The sequence below is a fragment of the Strongylocentrotus purpuratus genome, unplaced genomic scaffold (genome assembly GCF_000002235.5).
Source record: "Strongylocentrotus purpuratus isolate Spur 01 unplaced genomic scaffold, Spur_5.0 spur5_scaffold_6, whole genome shotgun sequence".
In the NCBI taxonomy this organism is placed as follows: Eukaryota; Metazoa; Echinodermata; class Echinoidea; order Camarodonta; family Strongylocentrotidae; genus Strongylocentrotus; species Strongylocentrotus purpuratus.
This window is the reverse complement of record NW_022145612.1, coordinates 55,318,320-55,340,408: the sequence shown is the minus strand read 5'-3', so window position 1 is coordinate 55,340,408 and position 22,089 is coordinate 55,318,320. Positions and strand designations below refer to the sequence as shown.

The following is a 22,089-nucleotide window of genomic DNA, read 5'->3' as shown; positions in this document are numbered from 1 at the left end:
AAAAAGTGAATTTGTTCATGAACAGTTCTTTAAGATGTTATATGTCAGATTAGTGCCCAAACATACCCAGTCGAGTAATTTTGATTAATATTTCTTGAAATGTTGTTCCATTTCCTTTCGCTTATCTCCTGTGAAGGTAAGCACTGTGTACTGCTCGTATTATCAGACGAGTGGTAGCGAAAAGTAATTATCATTACAAAAGCATATTTCCCTTTGAAAGTGGCCCGTTAGTTTGCAGCTCGGCAGGAATCTTTTGTTTGTCTACGTATCTGCATAAAGATCCAGTTAGGCACATGCCTGACATATTTTCTCCTGGCGGCATCGAATGGAAAGAGCTAGATATAACTCCATCTCTTAAAACTCCTTGGTCACATGCATTGAGATACATGCCTCAATCATATTAATGGGGTCACCGCACTCACGCACCTGTTAGAATTCAACCACTTCTTTTCAATAATGTCTCGTCTACATACATTTTGTATTGATATGTCGGGCAAACCCACTGCAGCATGTCTCTGATATAGACCAGTAAGCTAACATATTCAAATGTTGGATGTGACTTTCCTTTGAACCTAGTGACGAGTTATTCCATTAACCTGTTATTAATGAATGAACAACAATACTTGGAATCCAGTCTACATTTAATACTTGCTGCGATGTCGGGTATGAATCGGGCAAACTTCTCGGGATGTCAAAAATACCTTTGTTTAAAAAGAAAGCACTTTGAATATGTTAGTTAACTGGTCTAATGGTATCGGTTTAACTTCAATTCAAGCGAAAATATGGCGTGATTGCATGCTATTTAACGTATTCTTTTCATATTCAAATGATGTCAAGCATTAACTTGTATATTTCTTAATTCAAATCGACGTATATAAAGGATTTTTAGAGGAATTGACCTACTCCACTAGTCCACTTGTCCGTTGTTGTTTCACCACACATGTACTGCGGAGCTGGGACAGCATCACTTCTAGGTAAATCCTTGTCAATTTCGGGGCGTGTCACATCGGACCTACCGTCGCCAAAATCGTCTTAACTCTGTTTACGCTCTTTCAATATGGGCGTTGTGGAAGCCGTGCTCGTATCGTGCTTGTTCCTAGGCTCATTGTTGTGCCTAACATCTGCAGCCAGTCTCAAGAGCATCGATGACGATGCAACAAAAGTAAGTAGAATCGAGTAGTTGGCCATGTAGAAGTTGCGACGTTAAAGGGACTTTGTAACATTGTTCAGATGAGAGATAGTGGCGCTAAGGTAGTGACTTCAATGCTAGATGTACAATTAAAGATGATCTGAAAATTTGAGCAAAACGGATCATTATTTATGGTACAAAGTGGGAAAAACTGATCCGATCGATTTCTTAATTCTCCCAACTATATTATTAAAATTTAATTACATTTTACGTGAATGGAATCTCACAAAGCAATAAAATGGCTCTACATTCCATTCCAAACATTTAAGTGTTGACAGATTTTTTATAGCCTGTTTTTATTTTTATTTTTTTTAATGGAAAAACGGTTGGGAAAATTTTTAATTGTTGGGAGAATTTAGATTCAGAAGCGCCGCACATCGACGCCCGTTCTAAAACCCGTTAAACTTTGTTTAAAATCTTCATATTGCGTAAATTAATTTCGGATTTGGGGCATCGTAGTTGGATAATCCATACATTCAAACATAATTTTACGGTTTTGCATCCTGATTCAACAGATTTGTGAATCAACCATCACAATGTTACTAAGTACCTTTAACCGCGCACACGTGCGGAGGGCCTAATAATGTCTTTCACCCCCAAAAAATCACTTTAAGTTTGCGTTTGCGAATGGAGTATCAAATAAATATTGAGATGTCGTTTTAAAATCTTTGTATGCAGTATCAGTTCTTGGACTTATTTAAAACATTTTAATCGTATTTCGAGATGTCGAATGCAGGTTTTGATGTTTAAATTGCTTTTGTTATATACATGCTATTGGAGAACCAACATTTAAATAGTCGATTTGTCTAATGTCATTCCGATATCACTTGTACCATGTTTGCTTAGTGTTGTTGGTGAAGACTAGAAACTCGTTCTGCATCGAAATCTTATTCATAATTATACCCTCAAAGAATATTAAAGTGTAGGTATTCTGAAAAATGAGATGTATTCTTGCCCTTTGATGTAAACTATTCCTTACGAAAGTGTACATGTACAATAAATATATAAATGAAGCTTTTCTTGGCAAGATATAGTGCCTTTTAACATGACATGGGCGCAGTCATTTTCTAGAAAATGTGACGTGCCAGGCGAACTTGTACATGAATCATGCCCGCCCCCCCCCCCCACCCCCACTCCCCCCCCCCACTCCCCCCCCCCCACTCCCACTCCGGATCGGAATGACCGCATGCGTGTTACCAAAATGTCCGGTAAAGGGGTACTTTTCACGCACCAAAGTCCGGCTCGTACATACACAAAATTGACTTTACACACCGCGGACTTGGTGTGTTTTCAAAAGGAGGGAACACGATTATGCGTACCCTAAATAACACTGAGTGGGGGGGCAGGAATCATGCACCAAGATTTAATTGGAAAGACACTTTAATTCTATAAAACTTTACATTTAAAATAAGGGAAAATCATAGCTCAGAAGGTAGAAATCATATTTAATGAAAAATATATAACAAGTGAACAATTTTAAGTCATTCATTTCAAAATACTAAACTATAGCAGTTGACAAAATTATTTAATTAATGCGAAACCTTCACCTCAGAAGAGCACCAAATTATGTATGCAATATGCGTTCTGGTAATAGTACAAATGATAACAGCAGATGAATGAAATAGTTCATCACCACACATCTTGGGAAGGAAGCATCCATAAATTTGAATATTTACTTGATAAACGACTTCACATAGTACGTCACGTTATCAAGAAATAGCGATGCACATGTCGTGCTAAGAAAATGTACCTTTTCTTGCTCTATGCCTCTTGTACACTAGTGAGAAATCTTGTAGATTAATGGGCAAGAATACAAAAAAGTCTCTCAGAAATAAAGTTATTTCTTGGGATTAGGTTACCTTTAGTATACTATAACATGTCACGATGAGTTCATTTACTCTATTTTATCCCTCCATACAGTATATTGACCAGATCAAACGGCAAATTAGCCCAGATGTCCTATCGAAGCTTCGTAAGTATCTTTGTTTAAACCGTGATGGCTGACTAAAGGTGGCGCTATTTAACAGCCATTTATAATTTTATTGATCATGACTTGCGTCTGTGCCTCAAGTAACTGTAAATGAAATTTTAGACAAGACTCATCATTTTCCTTCTTGGCATATGCAGAACTAATGTCTTCTAGGATTTACAAGTTTAAATGTGGGTATAAAAGATTCGTATAAAGGGGAATTGTAGAATCAGTTTTAGGAAATGATTAAAAATACTTTGAGAAAAAAGATTTACCAGGATTGGAATTTTTTTTAAAGCCAAGCTCCCCAAGATGATACATCAATATTTGTGTATGGACGTGCACGTAATCTTTAAAACTCTCTCCTGTTTTCGAGAATGAAAAATAAAGGAGCTAGGAGGGGAAGTTAAGTTGTACCTTAAAACAACTCGATCACGATTAACACAATAGCAAAGAATTTCAAAATATCAACTTAGGCAATTTCAATAGCCTATCTTTCATCTCATCACCTTAAGCGTGCATCGACGTATTTCGTAATCCAAATATGAATTACATGGGATAGGTTACAGGGATTTCTCGAAAGTTTATACGACCATGTAGTTTACACGACCATGTAGTTTACAATCCCTAACCCCAACCCTACACAATACAACCTTTGCTTTTTAGTAGACCCCCACTTTATTGATATATTTATATGATTGTATCCTCTGTTATTACTATTACCATGTACATTATGTTTTCTATATTCAATTTTTAGTTATAATAATTACGATGTTCATTACGTTCAATTATGTTATCTTTGATAAAGTGAAATAAATAAACTTGAAACTTGAACCCTATATTCTACCAGCTTTCTGCCAGCGATATGACGGGTCTCGGGGGTTCCGTTGCAGTGACGGTGGTTGTGTACGATTGAGGGAGGTTTGTGATGGCGCACCAGACTGTACTGACGTCGTCGAAACGGCCGATGATGAGGACCCGACGTACTGCTCAGTAAATAATCTGGAAGAGGTATTATGTCCGAGGCATATTTATCAATAAACAGTAATCTTTCCTGTTAGTGTGGTACGGTATGTCACTGAAGCAGCTCCCGTAGGTTTTTTGTGCCAATTTTTTTGTCTTCTTTTTTTTTTTTTGCATTTTTGGATTCATTGTGGTCCAAGCTATCAGAAATTGTTGGAGTTAAAATTTTCCCGAAGACACCAAATTTCCCTATTGCGCTTTATATAAGCCATTTTGGCGCCCAATATGGACCCCCAGGAAATGAAGGAGGGGTCTGAAAATTTGAACCCCATCATTTTGGCCAATTGGGACCCTTTTGAAGCCAAAACAGCAAACAAAAATCAACTTTGGCAAAACAAATCCTACGGGATTACATACCATACCGCACTTTGTGCTACAAACCCTGTGTATTACAAAACAAGAATTAATGTGGACGTTTTTGTAACAACCCATCACATTCCCAATGTCTTTCTTGATTTAAAAATGTTCTATGATATCCACAAATATAATTAATGAAAGCATTTACAACCTAAAAATTATACTAAATCTTTACCCAAGGTATTAAACATTGCGTGATCTAAATGTTGGCTAATTAAACTATGTGAAAAGGAAACGCCTCAGAGCTTTTTTGTAATTGCCTGAATAAAGGGCGATCATTAGGGCAAGGTATGTCCCTTCCATTACCAAGTACTACTGAGTTCTATTATGGACATTGTTCCCCCCCCCCCCCAAAAAAAAAAAAAAAAAAAAAAAAAATCATAAAAGTATATTTTTTCTGATACGAGCTCTTATAGGGTAGTTTAATTGTTGCAGGTATCAGATATAATTAAAGCTGACATGTGGTGGGTAACAAAGTGGGACACAATGGCTCAATTTGCTTATGAAGAATCTGCAATGTTTTACAGTTTTAATGTGGTCGGTTACAACCCACTCCCCCCCCCCCCCCTCTCCTCCTCCCCTCTCCGACAACCGGCATTAAATCAATCATAAATTTTGAACTTACTATAATGGTATTCTTTAACTTCCCGTCAACTCTACTCGCTTCATTTTTTAAATGCTGCTTTTATTTCATCGAATTGTTTAATCATCGCTCTTTCATCTGTCCTCTAATTTTCATGTTTATCATTAATCTGTAAAACCTTCCCTTGTGTATTTCTTGAACCCAGCCCTGTAGCACCTACCAGTGTGCTGGTGGCCAATGTATCTCATGGGAAGCAACGTGTGATGGTGACCCTGAAGACTGTGGCTACACTGGGGAGGACGAGAGCGCAGCACTGTGCGGGGTGACATGCCCTGGTGACGTCAGAAGGTTCCATTGTGACAACTCGGTGAGTTATAACACCTACGTGGATCCTTGTCATTTGATTGGAGGATTGTTGGTCACATGATATACAATAGATATTATATTGCACGGTCGTGCATTTTTGGTTATATGCAGACTGCGTACCTCTCTGCCGTGCGCGTATCCCTGCGTGTATCTGACGCGAAGGCAATCTGAATGTAATCGAGAAGGCTGAACTCCAACTTTAATTTATCTTTAATATAAGGAGTAAAGAATAATTTGTTTATTAACGTTCTATTAGATCTTCTTCGATGTTGTATAAAACGAATCGTAACCATTCATTATTTGTATACTAATAGATGGAGAGAGTGAAGGGGAGACTGAATGAAATGGAAAGGTGAAGGAGATACAAAGGGAAAGGGGAATCAAATTAAACAGGAGAGAGAAATAAGGCAAAGAGAAAAATGAGAGTTAATCGACAATGAAAAAGATGGATGAGAGAGAATGATAACATCGTCATAATGCCCGTCATAACGTTGATGACAACAATCGTAATAGTTTTTATATAAATTAATAATCAGGGTATTAAAAATATTACCTTGTGCCTGTTTTTCCACTCATCGTCTAGATTTGCATTGAACGATCCCTGATCTGCGACCTCCGCTGTAATTGTGACAACTGCGATGACGAGGCTGGCTGTGCCTCATTCACACATACATGTGACGACGATAAGCAGTTCAGATGTGATGACGGTACTTGTATTCTTAACGAACAGCTGTGTGATGGGAAGACGGTAAGCTTGATATCAGTGTTTAGGAATTAAATAACTCCGCTATGAACTATATAATATTAGGAATATTTCGTATCCATAGAGGGGCTTAAGTGATTCAAATGTCTTGACCAAAATAATTTATCACATTCCACATGTATTTCTATCCTACCGGCTGTGAAATGATAAGTGATGATACCAGGACAAAACATTGGTCAATGGTCATAATGAAATAAGTATGCTTTCAAACATAACTTAAATGTGCCCCGCCCTATTTTAATTTCAAAATTAAGTAGAATGATTCTGTAAATATGATTTCGAAGTGTCTAGTAAATGTGAAACATAATTAATTGTATACACATTAAATCAACTTTCCATCAATTATTTCTGAAAGTAATTTTGGGCAAGTTTTTGAGTGTTTTTGTGAAGACAGGGTAATTCAATTGCGTTTCTATAATAAGAATAAAGGCATTATAGATGTCATGCTCTATGTTTCCTGATTAACTGGTCAAATCCAAGATGATCACCATTTGGAAATAAATTATTATTAATTTGCTTCTCTTTATCCAGGTGTAGTAATCAGATGAGAAGGTCCTAGATACTAATCGTCGAAATAATACCCCCCCCCCCACCTCAAAAAAGGAAACGGAAGCTCTTATTACCAATCATGTGAAAGAATATGTTTTGAATAATGATAAAAATTTCGCCGGGAAACCGCCTCCTAATTGATATATTTGGTAAATTGTCATATCCATCCGGCCTGGAGAGATATCGCGTAGTCCCATACAGGGGCGTACGCAGAGGGGGGGGGGGGGGGGGGGGGTTGGTTGGGGGTTAACCCCCCCCCCTTGGTATTTTTATGTGTGTAAACCCCTCTTTAAAAAAAAACCTAAACCCCCCCCCCCCTTTGGTGTTTTTTGGTTTGTTTTAATTATAAAAAAAAAAAAATTAAAAGTGTCCGCTTACCCCAACCCCCCCCCCCCCCCCCCCACTGAGCGACTTCTCGGGCGGCGCGATTTTCAAATTTTCGGGAGCAAAATATTTTGGGCCCGATTTTTACCCCCCCCCCCCTTGAAAAAATCCTGCGTACGCCCCTGGTCCCATATACATCTTTCTGTGTACAGAGTGCTTGTAACTTTACCAAGACTGGGCCAAATTTCTATCATTTTGATGATTCCAGAACCTTGCATTATCCACCAATGCTTATATTCTAGATGATCAACCTTTTCTGATCGATTACACAACGTTTCTATCACAATGCAATCGCATGACCAGAAGTCAACTCAAATTTGATTGATTTTTCTCATTCAATCTTGGTCAGGACTGTAAATCGGGCGGAGAGGATGAAGAAGGCTGTGTGGATGAATATGGATGCCACATTCGACGAGAGTTTTACTGCGAAGTGAACTATAAATGTCTTCAACGTGATAGACGGTGTGATGGTACGGTGGACTGCCCCGGTGGAGATGATGAGAAGGCGTGTGGCCTGAATACGTGCTTCAAATATGAGTTCCAATGCGCAAGCGGTGAGTCTATTTTGTTTGGTTGATTAAATGATTGTGCGTGCGTGCGCGTTTATGTCTGTCGGTTTTGTGAGTTTTTTGGGGATAAACTTTAAGAATTGTGTAATTGAATTTCTATTCATTTGAAGGTTAGAGAATGTATTAAACTATTATTACAAATATCTTGTATTTGATAGGCCTATATTTTAAAATTAGTAATGACAATAGGAAAGCGTGTTGGGTACTTGTCAGACAAAACAACAATATGTATGAACGTCCATGCTGAATAGTGAAATTATAATAATCTTTAACTAAGTGAATGCAATTAATTCTCGTCATTTGACAGTACGAAACATCCTTTAAATAATTACCATTGTAAACACATGATGATTGATCTTTCTTTCGTAGGTAAGTGCATCGAGAAAGAAAAACGATGTGACAATGTTATTGACTGTCCATCGCCGGGTGAAGACGAATTGGGATGCAGTCGAGAATGCACTGAGGAAGAATTCAAATGCCTTGACGGGGAATGCATCCCTCTCTACCGGGCCTGCGATGGTTTTGCCTTCGACTGCAAGTCTTACTTCGGTGAGGATGAGGAGGGGTGTGGTCAGAGAGAATGTCCTCAAGACTGGTATTCTTGCTTCAACGGCAGGTGTCTCCCAGAAAACTTTAGGTGCGATGGCGAACCTGATTGCAGCTTTGGCGAAGACGAGACCGACTGCGTAGAACCGGTGTGTATTTTGATACCATTTGAATGCAAAGTCCTTGATGAATTAAAAGGCCAAGTCCAATCCCAATAAACAATTTGCCTTTAATATATAGATGCAGAAACATAAGAGAAACAGAGCCAAACAAATTTGGATTAAAATATGATAAATAATAAGAAAGTTGTGAAATTTTGAAAAAGTATGGAAAAACAGAAATCACTACACAAATTGCCGTTTTGGTTAACAGTTTGTGACGTCATTGCCTCACTATCTATCAAGTTCCTTATATATTTTTTATCCCATTAATTTATCCCCTATTTATCCCCTAAAACTTGATTCCCCCAAAACCTGATTTCCCATGCCTTTGCCCAGGATCAAAATAACTTGGATGCTGGCATGAGGAAATAAGATTCTTCGGGGGAAAATGGGAAATTTATCAATATAAAGAAAACAATTAGTGGATAGTGAGGCAATGACGTCACAGACTCATGAGTGAGTTGCAAATTTATCTTGTGATTTTCAAAGTTGTTCATGTCATTAAAAATTCATAACTTATTAGTAATCCGATTTTGCTCAAACTTTAACTTTTCTGCTTCTATCGAAAGTAAGTATGTTTGGAATGGACTTGAGAAGCTTTATTTTCTTTCTATTCCTAACAGTCATTTCAGATAAAAAGGTTTGTTGATTGAATCCGCTCTTTAACTTAAAATTGAAGAAGGATCTTGACTCTTATACACAAGATGTTCTGGGTCATCCTTGCTCGGTGCTTACATCATTTTTGTTATGGCAAGGAATATATATGTATAATAAACATTTGCCCCTCTCGACCCACGTATATTGAATGGTTGCCTGGCAGTGCTTCCAGCAAGGGTGATAATAGGTGCATGGCCCATGGGAAGAGCAATAATAATTATTATGAAACTACCCTAGATGGTTGGATCATATTTTCATCTATAGTTGCTTTATGATTGTCTAAACCGCCATGTGATTAATTACTTCATTGTGTTCTACCAACTTTCCCATTCACAGATTATATCACCTTGTGCACAAGATGAGTTTAGCTGTGGCAACAGCATTTGCATCGCTGAATCACGGCATTGCAATGGCTACAATGACTGCTATGATGGAATAGATGAAAAGAACTGCAACATAGAGTCATGTCCTACAGGACAGGTTGATTGTGGCAACAACTATTGTGTTGTTGGAGCCAGATGTGATGGAGTATCTGACTGCAGCAACGGACAAGACGAAAGTGGATGTCCACCAACCATAGTTACGTGTCCAGCAGGGCGTGTTGATTGTGGCAACAACTACTGTGTCGTTGGTAGCAAATGTGATGGAGTATCTGACTGCAGCAACGGACAAGACGAAAGTGGATGTCCACCTACAATAGTTACATGTCCCGCAGGGCGTATTGATTGTGGCACTAACTATTGTGTTGTTGGAGCCAGATGTGATGGAGTATCTGACTGCAGCAACGGACAAGACGAAAGTGGATGTCCACCTACAATAGTTACATGTCCCGCAGGGCGTATTGATTGTGGCACTAACTATTGTGTTGTTGGAGCCAGATGTGATGGAGTATCTGACTGCAGCAACGGACAAGACGAAAGTGGATGTCCACCTACAATAGTTACATGTCCCGCAGGGCGTATTGATTGTGGCACTAACTATTGTGTTGTTGGAGCCAGATGTGATGGAGTATCTGACTGCAGCAACGGACAAGACGAAATCGGATGTCCACCTACAATAGTTACATGTCCCGCAGGGCGTATTGATTGTGGCACCAATTATTGTGTTGTTGGAGCCAGATGTGATGGAGTATCTGACTGCAGCAACGGACAAGACGAAAGTGGATGTCCACCTGCAATAGTTACATGTCCCGCAGGGCGTATTGATTGTGGCACTAACTATTGTGTTGTTGGAGCCAGATGTGATGGAGTATCTGACTGCAGCAACGGACAAGACGAAATTGGATGTCCACCAACAATAGTTACATGTCCGGCAGGGCGTGTTGATTGTGGTAACAACTACTGTGTCGTTGGTAGCAAATGTGATGGAGTATCTGACTGCAGCAACGGACAAGACGAAAGTGGATGTCCTCCTACAATAGTTACATGTCCGGCAGGGCGTGTTGATTGTGGCAACAACTACTGTGTCGTTGGTAGCAAATGTGATGGAGTATCTGACTGCAGCAACGGACAAGACGAAAGTGGATGTCCACCTACAACAAGTACATGTCCTGAAGGGCGTGTTGATTGTGGCAACAACTACTGTGTCGTTGGTGTTAGATGTGATGGAGTATCTGACTGCAGCAACGGACAAGACGAAAGTGGATGTCCACCTACAGTAGTTACATGTCCCGCAGGGCGTATTGATTGTGGCACCAATTATTGTGTCGTTGGAGCCAGATGTGATGGAGTATCTGACTGCAGCAACGGACAAGACGAAAGTGGATGTCCACCTGCAATAGTTACATGTCCGGCAGGGCGTGTTGATTGTGGCAACAACTACTGTGTCGTTGGTAGCAAATGTGATGGAGTATCTGACTGCAGCAACGGACAAGACGAAAGTGGATGTCCACCTACAATAGTTACATGTCCGGCAGGGCGTGTTGATTGTGGCACCAACTATTGTGTTGTTGGTGTTAGATGTGATAGAGTATCTGACTGCAGCAACGGACAAGACGAAAGTGGATGTCCACCTACAATAGTAACATGTCCTGCAGGGCGTATCGATTGTGGCACCGACTATTGTGTTTTTGGAGCCAGATGTGATGGAGTATCTGACTGCAGCAACGGACAAGACGAAAGTGGATGTCCACCAACAATAGTTACATGTCCGGCAGGGCGTGTTGATTGTGGCAACAACTACTGTGTCGTTGGTAGCAAATGTGATGGAATATCTGACTGCAGCAACGGACAAGACGAAATCGGATGTCCACCAACAATAGTTACATGTCCGGCAGGGCGTGTTGATTGTGGCAACAACTACTGTGTCGTTGGTAGCAAATGTGATGGAGTATCTGACTGTAGCAACGGACAAGACGAAAGTGGATGTCCACCTACAACAAGTACATGTCCTGAAGGGCGTGTTGATTGTGGCACCGACTATTGTGTTTTTGGAGCCAGATGTGATGGAGTATCTGACTGCAGCAACGGACAAGACGAAATTGGATGTCCACCTACAATAGTAACATGTCCGGCAGGGCGTGTTGATTGTGGCAACAACTACTGTGTCGTTGGTAGCAAATGTGATGGAGTATCTGACTGCAGCAATGGACAAGACGAAAGTGAATGTCCACCTACAACAAGTGCATGTCCTGAAGGGCGTGTTGATTGTGGCAACAACTACTGTGTCGTTGGTAGCAAATGTGATGGAGTATCTGACTGCAGCAACGGACAAGACGAAAGTGGATGTCCACCAACAATAGTTACATGTCCGGCAGGGCGTGTTGATTGTGGCAACAACTACTGTGTCGTTGGTAGCAAATGTGATGGAATATCTGACTGCAGCAACGGACAAGACGAAATCGGATGTCCACCAACAATAGTTACATGTCCGGCAGGGCGTGTTGATTGTGGCAACAACTACTGTGTCGTTGGTAGCAAATGTGATGGAGTATCTGACTGCAGCAACGGACAAGACGAAAGTGGATGTCCACCTGCAATAGTTACATGTCCCGCAGGGCGTATTGATTGTGGCACTAACTATTGTGTTGTTGGAGCCAGATGTGATGGAGTATCTGACTGCAGCAACGGACAAGACGAAATTGGATGTCCACCAACAATAGTTACATGTCCGGCAGGGCGTGTTGATTGTGGTAACAACTACTGTGTTGTTGGAGCCAGATGTGATGGAGTATCTGACTGCAGCAACGGACAAGACGAAAGTGGATGTCCACCTACAACAAGTACATGTCCTGAAGGGCGTGTTGATTGTGGCACCGACTATTGTGTTTTTGGAGCCAGATGTGATGGAGTATCTGACTGCAGCAACGGACAAGACGAAATTGGATGTCCACCTACAATAGTAACATGTCCGGCAGGGCGTGTTGATTGTGGCAACAACTACTGTGTCGTTGGTAGCAAATGTGATGGAGTATCTGACTGCAGCAATGGACAAGACGAAAGTGAATGTCCACCTACAACAAGTGCATGTCCTGAAGGGCGTGTTGATTGTGGCAACAACTATTGTGTCGTTGGTGGCAAATGTGATGGAGTATCTGACTGCAGCAACGGACAAGACGAAAGTGGATGTCCACCTACAATAGTTACATGTCCCGCAGGGCGTATTGATTGTGGCACCAATTATTGTGTTGTTGGAGCCAGATGTGATGGAGTATCTGACTGCAGCAACGGACAAGACGAAAGTGGATGTCCACCTGCAATAGTTACATGTCCGGCAGGGCGTGTTGATTGTGGCAACAACTACTGTGTCGTTGGTAGCAAATGTGATGGAGTATCTGACTGCAGCAACGGACAAGACGAAAGTGGATGTCCACCTACAATATTAACATGTCCCGCAGGGCGTATTGATTGTGGCACCAACTATTGTGTTGTTGGTGTTAGATGTGATGGAGTATCTGACTGCAGCAACGGACAAGACGAAAGTGGATGTCCACCTACAATAGTTACATGTCCCGCAGGGCGTATCGATTGTGGCACCGACTATTGTGTTGTTGGAGCCAGATGTGATGGAGTATCTGACTGCAGCAACGGACAAGACGAAAGTGGATGTCCACCTACATTAATTACATGTCCTGAAGGGCGTGTTGATTGTGGCAACAACTATTGTGTTTTTGGAGCCAGATGTGATGGAAAATCTGACTGCAGCAACCGACAAGACGAAGAGGGCTGTTCATTTCCAGTTGTAGGTAAGAAACAATAAATAGATAAATAATTGTATGCGCAGGATTGGCGGGTACTAGTCATCTCCAGATGGTCATTAAAATGTTGTCTCATTGATGCTAATCACTATTTCTTTAAGCCCATCAGCACTCATGCAACTACAATATGGGTGAATCTTTCTCCACAATATTCTTTACTTGACCTTAAGCTCTTGTAAGCTAGAACTTTATTGTAGACTTGTATTCCTTAATGTTAAAGACGTTTATTCTTATAGTTTGTATGATATCGGTATCAAAATGTTGTGACTAAAGATTTCTTTTTACTATATGCCCCTTGTAGATCTCGAGGAGACTGTGAATTCTTTGGCTGAGGCTGTGGAATCTCTTGAGCAACGAGTGACAAAATTAGAACAATTAGGTAAACAATACGATTTTAATTTCACATGTAAATATTGTATCTTAGCAACATAAATCTAATTTACACCATCAAGAAATTGAGTTCCAATAATCTATATTATCCATTTATTTCAGCTGTTTTAAATATTATGTGTGTGGTTGTCGCTTTTATCTTAAAGAGAAGGTTCATTGATTTTAAAACCTAATTTTATTAGATTATTGCAATGGAGAAACTTTGATTGGACAAGGTTATCCAAATTCAATGTTTGGAAACATTCAAAGTAATGATTATTATCAATTACAAAACTTTAAATACAGCCCCGACATAGCACTCGAAGAGCTCTCCGAACGCTGCCGAGATGTGTGACGTCACATGTTGAACATGATTTGCACAAGCAGACGATGTCCCATGACATCTCGCACATGATCAGTGCCTGTTTTGTCATCTTCTCTTCTGTTATTTCTTTTACTTCACTAACGTCAGGCTAAACTTTTAATCTATTGCCTCGCTCTAAACCCCGCCAATATCATTTTGATGAAAAATACAGTGATAAAAAAATTAAGAAACCCGTCGCTTGTAAACGAAATTAGACACCATTTTATTGTCAGCTGCATACACCGCGGTATGTTCGGCGTTTCAAGAGGGAACAAATTCCGTCCATGCTATCGTGCCGGGGGGGGGGGGAGGGGTCAATATGAAAGTGTGGTTTCTTTGATTGTTCATTAACCCCTATCCTGTGTATTTACTAACAAAATAATTCAGTTATCCGAATCGCTTTCATATATCCCTTTTTGAATGGTGCAAAATGCATAAAATGCATAATTACATAATTTGAGAAATAATAGCTTTGTAATTATGTTCATTTTTAATGGGATGTCGTTGGTTCATAATGTGACGTCATTAAAACATATTTTTTTCTGGCGAATCTCTTATATCTTAGATGTTATGTAGTTGAACTAAAACATAAACGATGGCCATCTGCTAGCTTATCAGTTTCTAGTGATACGTTATTTGCCATATTTGTGATTATCTTTGAACGGGCATTTTAAGAAGCTCTAGCTGTACAATATTTTACCATTGGAAGTCATGACGGATGAAACGGTGTTGGCAGATTTCAAACTTCCTTTTCCTTTATCTTTTACAGATTTAGAGAACATACTGGTTTACCTTCAAGATCAGATTGACTACCTCTTTGCTTCACAGCAATATTATGCACATGGGGCTGATGACGAGGAACAGGTGGATAGTAATCATCTTGATGAAGCAGATCTTTCAAATACAACATCTACCAATGCATCAGAAGACACCACATTGTCAGTGAATTCATCGGAAACAACAGCTATTCCGGTTAATACTCTGCCAGCAACTTCAGCAGCTGACACCAAGAAACCTGTAGCTCAGCAGTGCGTCGAGTCTGCGTCTGATACATCAACAGGTAAAGAGTCTGTTCCAGCAACAGACACAACATCTACCAATGCATCAGAAGATACCACATTGTCAGTGAATACATCGGCACCAGGGTCGTCGGAAACGACATCTCTGCCAGCAACTTCAGCACCTGACACCAAGGAACCCGTAGCTCAGCAGTACGTCGAGTCTGCGTCTGATACATCAACAGGTAAAGAGTCTGTTCCAGCAACAGTTCCAGCATCTACCAATGCATCAGAAGATACCACATTGTCAGTGAATACATCGGCACCAGGGTCGTCGGAAACGACATCTCTGCCAGCAACTTCAGCACCTGACACCAAGGAACCTGTAGCTCAGCAGTACGTCGAGTCTGCGTCTGATACATCAACAGGTAAAGAGTCTGTTCCAGCAACAGTTCCAGCATCTACCAATACATCAGAAGATACCACATTGTCAGTGAATACATCGGCACCAGGGTCGTCGGAAACGACATCTCTGCCAGCAACTTCAGCACCTGACACCAAGGAACCTGTAGCTCAGCAATACGTAGCGTGTGCGTCTGATACATCAACAGGTAAACAGTCTGTTCCAGCAACAGACACAACATCTACCAATGCATCAGAAGATACCACATTTTCAGTGAATACATCGGCACCAGGGTCGTCGGAAACGACATCTCTGCCAGCAACTTCAGCACCTGACACCAAGGAACCTGTAGCTCAGCAGTACGTCGAGTCTGCGTCTGATACATCAACAGGTAAAGAGTCTGTTCCAGCAACAGACACAACATCTACCAATGCATCAGAAGATACCACATTGTCAGTGAATACATCGGCACCAGGATCGTCGGAAACGACATCTCTGCCAACAACTTCAGCACCTGACACCAAGGAACCTGTAGCTCAGCAGTACGTCGAGTCTGCGTCTGATACATCAACAGGTAAAGAGTCTGTTCCAGCAACAGTTCCAGTATCTACCAATGCATCAGAAGATACCACATTGTCAGTGAATACATCGGCACCAGGGTCGTCGGAAACGACATCAATTCCGACTTCAGTAGCTGACAACAAGGAACCAGTACCTATAGCTCAGCAGTTCATCGCGTCTGATGCGTCAACACTCGCTGCGTCTGATGCAACAACTGAGCCTGCTGTGTTAACAAACACGGAGTCTGGTACAGTAACGGTCAACAATTCTGCTGCGCCAAAAACCAATGAGTCTGCTGCGTCACCAATCATCGAGTCTGCTGCGTTAACAGTCGATGAGTCTGTTGCATCAAATGTAACCCAGTCTCTTTCCCCTGAAGCAACAGTGGCAACAACGTCAGCAGTAACCGAATCTAAAGCGTCACCTGTAACACGTACTGAGGAACCCACGGAAAGCATAACTGCCACGACGACATCTTCAACCTTGGTTACACAAACGGCCGCTGCAAATGAAAGCAATGGGAATGCAGGTGATACGGAGAATACGAGAAAGTAGGGCAACAATGTTCGTTGTACAACACGGCGTTATCTTTCTTAATTTAGAATGGTTTTAGTTAAGTATTCGGTTTTTGGACGCACCATGTGAGAGAGACATGGTGGAGAAGGGTTACTGGCGTATTGACTCAATACTTCTACAGCTTTGATTAACGCACATACTAACGCAATCTAAATGACGCCTCGTGTGCAATGGGTCTTATTCACTGAGAAAGACTCGAAAACATTCAACCGACAATTAGTTTATAATATTTTTATGCTAAATTTGGCAAAGATATCACGCCTTCCGTATTAGTCAATAATAGGTTAGCAAAGAAAAATTACAATTGTGCTCTTAACAGATCTTCTATGTTGTGAGTTTTTAGTTTTTGACTCAAAGAGTTTTATTATATTCGTATGGAAATTTCGTTCTTGTTTAAATCTTGTATGAATGAATGTTTACTGTTTACTTCTGTTAATATCGTAAGTAAATTGTGTATTGATCTTACACGTTAAAAGTGCGGCTTGTAAATCGATCAATAAAATGCAGCCCAAGGCAAGGAAAGGTTCTTGTGTGATTATTTTCATGTGTTTATTACTTTTAAACCAATATTACTTGCATAATCCACATTGTTCAAAGTAATGCAAATAACGGGTTACTCTAATACGTACCAGAAGGAAGATGTACCTAATTATAAAGAACAGTGAGAATGATTAGAAAAACAATTGGAGAGGGAGAGAGAGACGGAAGGGTTACAAGAAAAATTTATGAGAAAGGGAATATCTTATAGAATAGAGAATAAAAGAATGGATACGTATGATGAGAGAATCGAGAAAGAGTGAAATTACATTGTTAAGAATGTGAATGAGACGAACTGTCTTGGAATTTGTTTTAATTTGGATAACAGTTTACGTTCTTTGACTCTCCTCTTTGCTTACACTTTTCCTCTCTATTTTCTATTTTCATTGCTCTTTTGTCCGCGATATTCTTTTGGGGAACATTCCGCGTAAATTAGTTAATGAATGTATACCATTTTTTAAAACGAGTTATGGTCCAAAATTGTGGTGGACTTCCAACCTTTAATTACTTTATTGTACATTTTTCTTCCCTTTTCCTCTGGTTAGTTTTTAAAATGTTCTGGTCATTCTCCTCTTTATCATTTATTGTCATCACTCTTTATTTTTCCGTCACTTCTCTGTACTCTTCTGCACTGCACCTCTCTCTCTATATCTCTCTCTCTCTCTTTCTCTCTCTTTCTCTCTCTCTCTTTCTCTCCATGTTCAGATATTGTCTATTTTATCTATCTGTCTCTCCTTCTCTTTCTATCTCTCTCAATCCCCTTTCTCTTTCTCTCTCTCTCTCTCTCTCTCTCCCCCTCTCCCTCTCCCTCTCCCTCTCTTTCTTTATATATACAGTGCGTCCCAGAAAAGACTAAACCGAAAATTATCGATGTGTTATCATAAATTGATCACAATTATAATCAATAAATGACAAATATTTTTTCAGCTTAGATCCTCTTTCATTAGATGCAACTCATAGGATGCATATTTCACGCATGAGTGATTAAAAACAATTTGAAGAGAGGGTACCACAAAGTAATTTGGCGGGCGGTATCGGAATTTCAAGGAGAAAACCACATTTCTACAAAATTCATTCTCTGACCTGTCATATGACACCTCGCTCAGGAAAAATGAGCCAGGAATAACAAAATTCAGTTTGTTTAAAGTAATGCTTGCATTTCCATAATTTTAGTAAACGAATTCGTTTTCACTGGCTGTCTGTCGTATCAACAAACAGAGTTGACAAAAGACTTTAATCCGTTTCGTTGACCGTCAGCCACGCATCAGGTCTTTCGTCTTTTTTGTGCATGGCTGATCGTCTAATTAGAGAAGAGGATCTAAGCTGAACAAAATGATATGTGTCATTTATTTATTATAATTAGGATTAAGTTATGATAAAACATCGATAATCCTCGGTTTCGTTTATATTATGTGAAAAGAAATGAAAAATAAATTCGTTCTCGTATAGAGCTACTACTACTACTACTAAGTGTGTGTGTGTGGACATACTCAAAGTGACAATGCCAATACCTCGTCATTCTAAAAATGAGTCATTACAATATGTCACACTGTGACAAGCAAAACAAAACGATATTGAAATGAAGTTAAGTCGGATTATAAATCACGTTTTAAAAGGTGTATGGACATACTTATAGCTTAATGGGCAATGGGGCTTTGTCAGGCATCTCTTGAAAACAAGTTTTTTGGTTATAAACTGTAATCGTTGTTAATGAGGTATTCTGCATTGTAATACGCCACTTAATCGGAATAATCAACTGAGCTCTTTCTTCCACAACCTATACAATAGGCTATTTTAACAAAAGTAAATATACATAAGTGCCTCGTTAAGAATGATTTCATTCGCCTGACACGAATTTGTATTTTAAAAGTCAGAATGCGGATTGCATATATTACGTGTTGCTAGGTAAGACAAGCCATAATAGCCATGTTCAGACGGGGTTTTGTTGGTCGGCGTAAGTTAATCCTTGTAGCAGTAAATACCTCATGTATATTTCACTTACACCAGGGAGGTGAAAGAAAAGGTGGCGAAACTCTTGTAATTCATTCAAACGCATTCTTGAGTTCTAAAGCGTAACAATGGGATGTGTATCATTCCACTTGGCTTTGAAGTTCCATGCTCCGAACCGCGCTTCCACTGCGGGGACTTTCGGAAGCCAGGCACCAGTTTTACATTTATTACAAAATATCAAATTACCGGAAAAATTTCAGTGTAAATCAAAAACTTTATATGGGGATTTTATTGGGAATAGTGCATCAAACAAATTTTCAAATTTAGAACTCCGTCCTTCCTTTAATTTGTGTGCCAGAGTTGGTAAAAGAAAAATTACATCCTTTCAAAAACTCAATATTTTAGGATGATGCGCTAATTTGTGCATGCTTTAATGTCCCGTTATTTGATCCATGATTTACAATCTTCAATAACATTAAGTTTGCTAATGCGTGTTTTCGCGTGTTTTTTGTATTTTTCAAGTTTAAAAAAGGATGAAAGTACACAAGTTTGTGTTCGCTTATTCTACTCTTTACACATTCAACAATGGATGAGAAATCATTGGAAGGGACAGCGAACAGTTGCAGTGATACCATTTTCTGATTTAGGAATTCTAAATCCTGAAATTTCATGCGCTCTTTTATCTCACCACGTGGTCAACAGTTGCAGATTAGCGCATAACTTTTCGGCGGCTTGGAGCATGGGGTCAAAGGAGAGCGGCTTGATTCCAGTCCTTCTCTATCACGTCCCTGGTTGTCCACACCCTCTTACTCGGACCCATTTACTACGATTAAGTTAACACGACCTTCCACCGACCAACGTAACTTACGGAAGGGGTGACGCCCGCACTAGTCGACCTCAACCCACCTTCCACGTCTAAACCGTGCGAAATCTAATTTCATTTTCGATTGTAACAAACAATCATCGTGAAAGGTCACAGATACGCCCGAGTGTAAGTGAGAGCATCCACAGGTTAGCGAGTTACGCCTGGACGCATAGTTCCCGGAACGCCGAAGGCGGCGCTATTCATCGAACACTCTATCGGAACACTGTAAATGCTTTTATTAGGAAAGGACCTGTTGTGAATAAAGAGCTCCAGTTTTGTACGATCACGTTTACCCTTTTTCGCTTTAAATACATGGGTACAACACTGAACAGTTTTAATTACATATGAGTCATATGTAATTGACTTCCTTGAAATTAAATGACTCGCAGGTAATTAGGAGAATTTATCTGTTTTTTGTCAAGTTGTCTGATTTGATGACGTCATTGGCGATTTATAAGCCATTTATAAACCATTGGCTAGAAAAGTCATTGGCGATTTATAAGCCATTTATAAGCCATTGGCTTTTTATATGCCATGATCCCTTCTGCGATTTTTTGGCGATTTATAATCGAGCTCCAGTTTTCTATGATCGCGTTTACCATTAAGGTGTAAATACAACGATTTATAAGCCATTGGCTATTTATAAGCCAGAGCTGTCGGAACTAGGGTTGGGTATTGGTATAGCAGAGAAGTAGATTGGTGGACTGATAAGAAGATATGTGTTCAAGTTTCCTACGAAGTGCTTTGAGTATACCGCATTAGTTTGCATCTTGGTTGCAGGACAGGTTGTTGCTCAATTATGGTTAAGTGGCTATGAAATTTCATGAGATGGATTATTTGGCCAAAAGTGAAGACAGTTGAATTGCATTAGTGAGGATCCATCCTGATATTGATAGAAAGTTTAAAGGTAATAATATATCTATTGGGAAATGTTTTTAATATAGGCCTATGCCAATGAGAAATCCCCTTTCTTTGGTGGTCATGGGTGCTTTTTAAAATTTTTTTTTAAGAAGAGCAGAGATATGTGTTAAATGCCAATGTATGCTGTGAATGAGCACTTCACATTAGTCATGCACCAGTGGCGGATCCAGGGGGGGGGGGGGGCCGGCCCCCCCCCCCCCTTGAGAAAAAAATCATGTAAAATCACGTGATTTTTTACCTTTTTGGGGAGGGGGGTTGCAAATTGAAATTTTTTTGAGGATCAAAAAAAAAAAAAATGTGCTCACCTATGAGTATGAGGTCAAAGACTGTCGTGTTTCACCTCATTGGCACTAGGTCTAGGAGTGTTTAACTTGTTACTTAGACTAGGGCCTTGCAAGAATGTGCTCAGGATTGAAGATTTGAGCGCTCTTGTGAATAAAAAATAACCAAACAGCCAAGATAATAATGAAAGACACATAATTATTCATGAATGAGATTTTTTTTGTTACAATAATCATATTTTTAAGACTTTTTTTTTGTATGGGTTGTGTGCTGCTAAGTTTCACTAGATCTACACACAGGGTGGTTCAGCAGTGCGAGTGGTGCAGTGTCACAAACAAATTTTTATTTCATCATTAATTTTAATTCATACCGGTATATAATGAACATGTTGCATGTTGTACTGTATGTGCGTGAGATTAAAAATAATAAAATAAAATAACTTCAGTTTACTTACAAACACACCAGGTTACTTTGCAGACATGTTTCACAAATTTTGGTGCCCGGCGGGTAAACATGCGATGGCGTTCTGTGGTTTCCTACGGTGAAAATCGCTATTGAATAATGCGTGAGAGAAGTATTATTTGGCTAATATAAATCGCCAAAAAATCGCCAATGACTTTTCTAGCCGTTGGCTTATAAATGGCTCATAAATCGCCAATGACGTCATCAAATCAGACAACTTGACAAGAACAGATAAATTCTCCTAATTACCTGCGAGTCATTTAATGTCAAGGAAGTCATATGTAATTAAAACTGTTCAGTGTTGTATCCATGTATTTAAAGCGAAAAGGGGTAAACGTGATCATACAAAACTGGAGCTCTTTATTCACAACAGGTCCTTTCCTAATAAAAGCATTTACAGTGTTCCGATAGAGTGTTCGATGAATAGCGCCGCCTTCGGCGTTCCGGGAACTATGCGTCCAGGAGTAAATAGGTCGGCGTAGCTAACACG

General features: G+C 39.9%; 1 protein-coding gene across 1 annotated transcript; it reads left to right on the top strand.

Moving 5' to 3' along the window:
* Positions 1–938: 938 nt before the first annotated feature.
* On the top strand, positions 939–15,960 carry SFE1 (fertilization envelope protein 1; the record flags this gene model as incomplete). The annotated part of the gene is given in 22 exon segments (NM_001170815.2): positions 939–1,162; positions 3,110–3,161; positions 4,009–4,169; positions 5,327–5,488; positions 6,071–6,235; positions 7,533–7,730; positions 7,733–7,737; positions 8,123–8,447; positions 9,453–9,634; positions 9,755–10,154; positions 11,355–11,794; positions 12,275–12,915; positions 13,276–13,288; positions 13,291–13,299; positions 13,613–13,638; positions 13,640–13,690; positions 14,806–14,812; positions 14,815–14,952; positions 15,136–15,475; positions 15,477–15,483; positions 15,486–15,502; positions 15,680–15,960. Coding segments are annotated over 22 exon segments (3,725 nt in total), but the record flags the coding sequence as incomplete, so codon positions are not given.
* Positions 15,961–22,089: the final 6,129 nt, after the last annotated feature.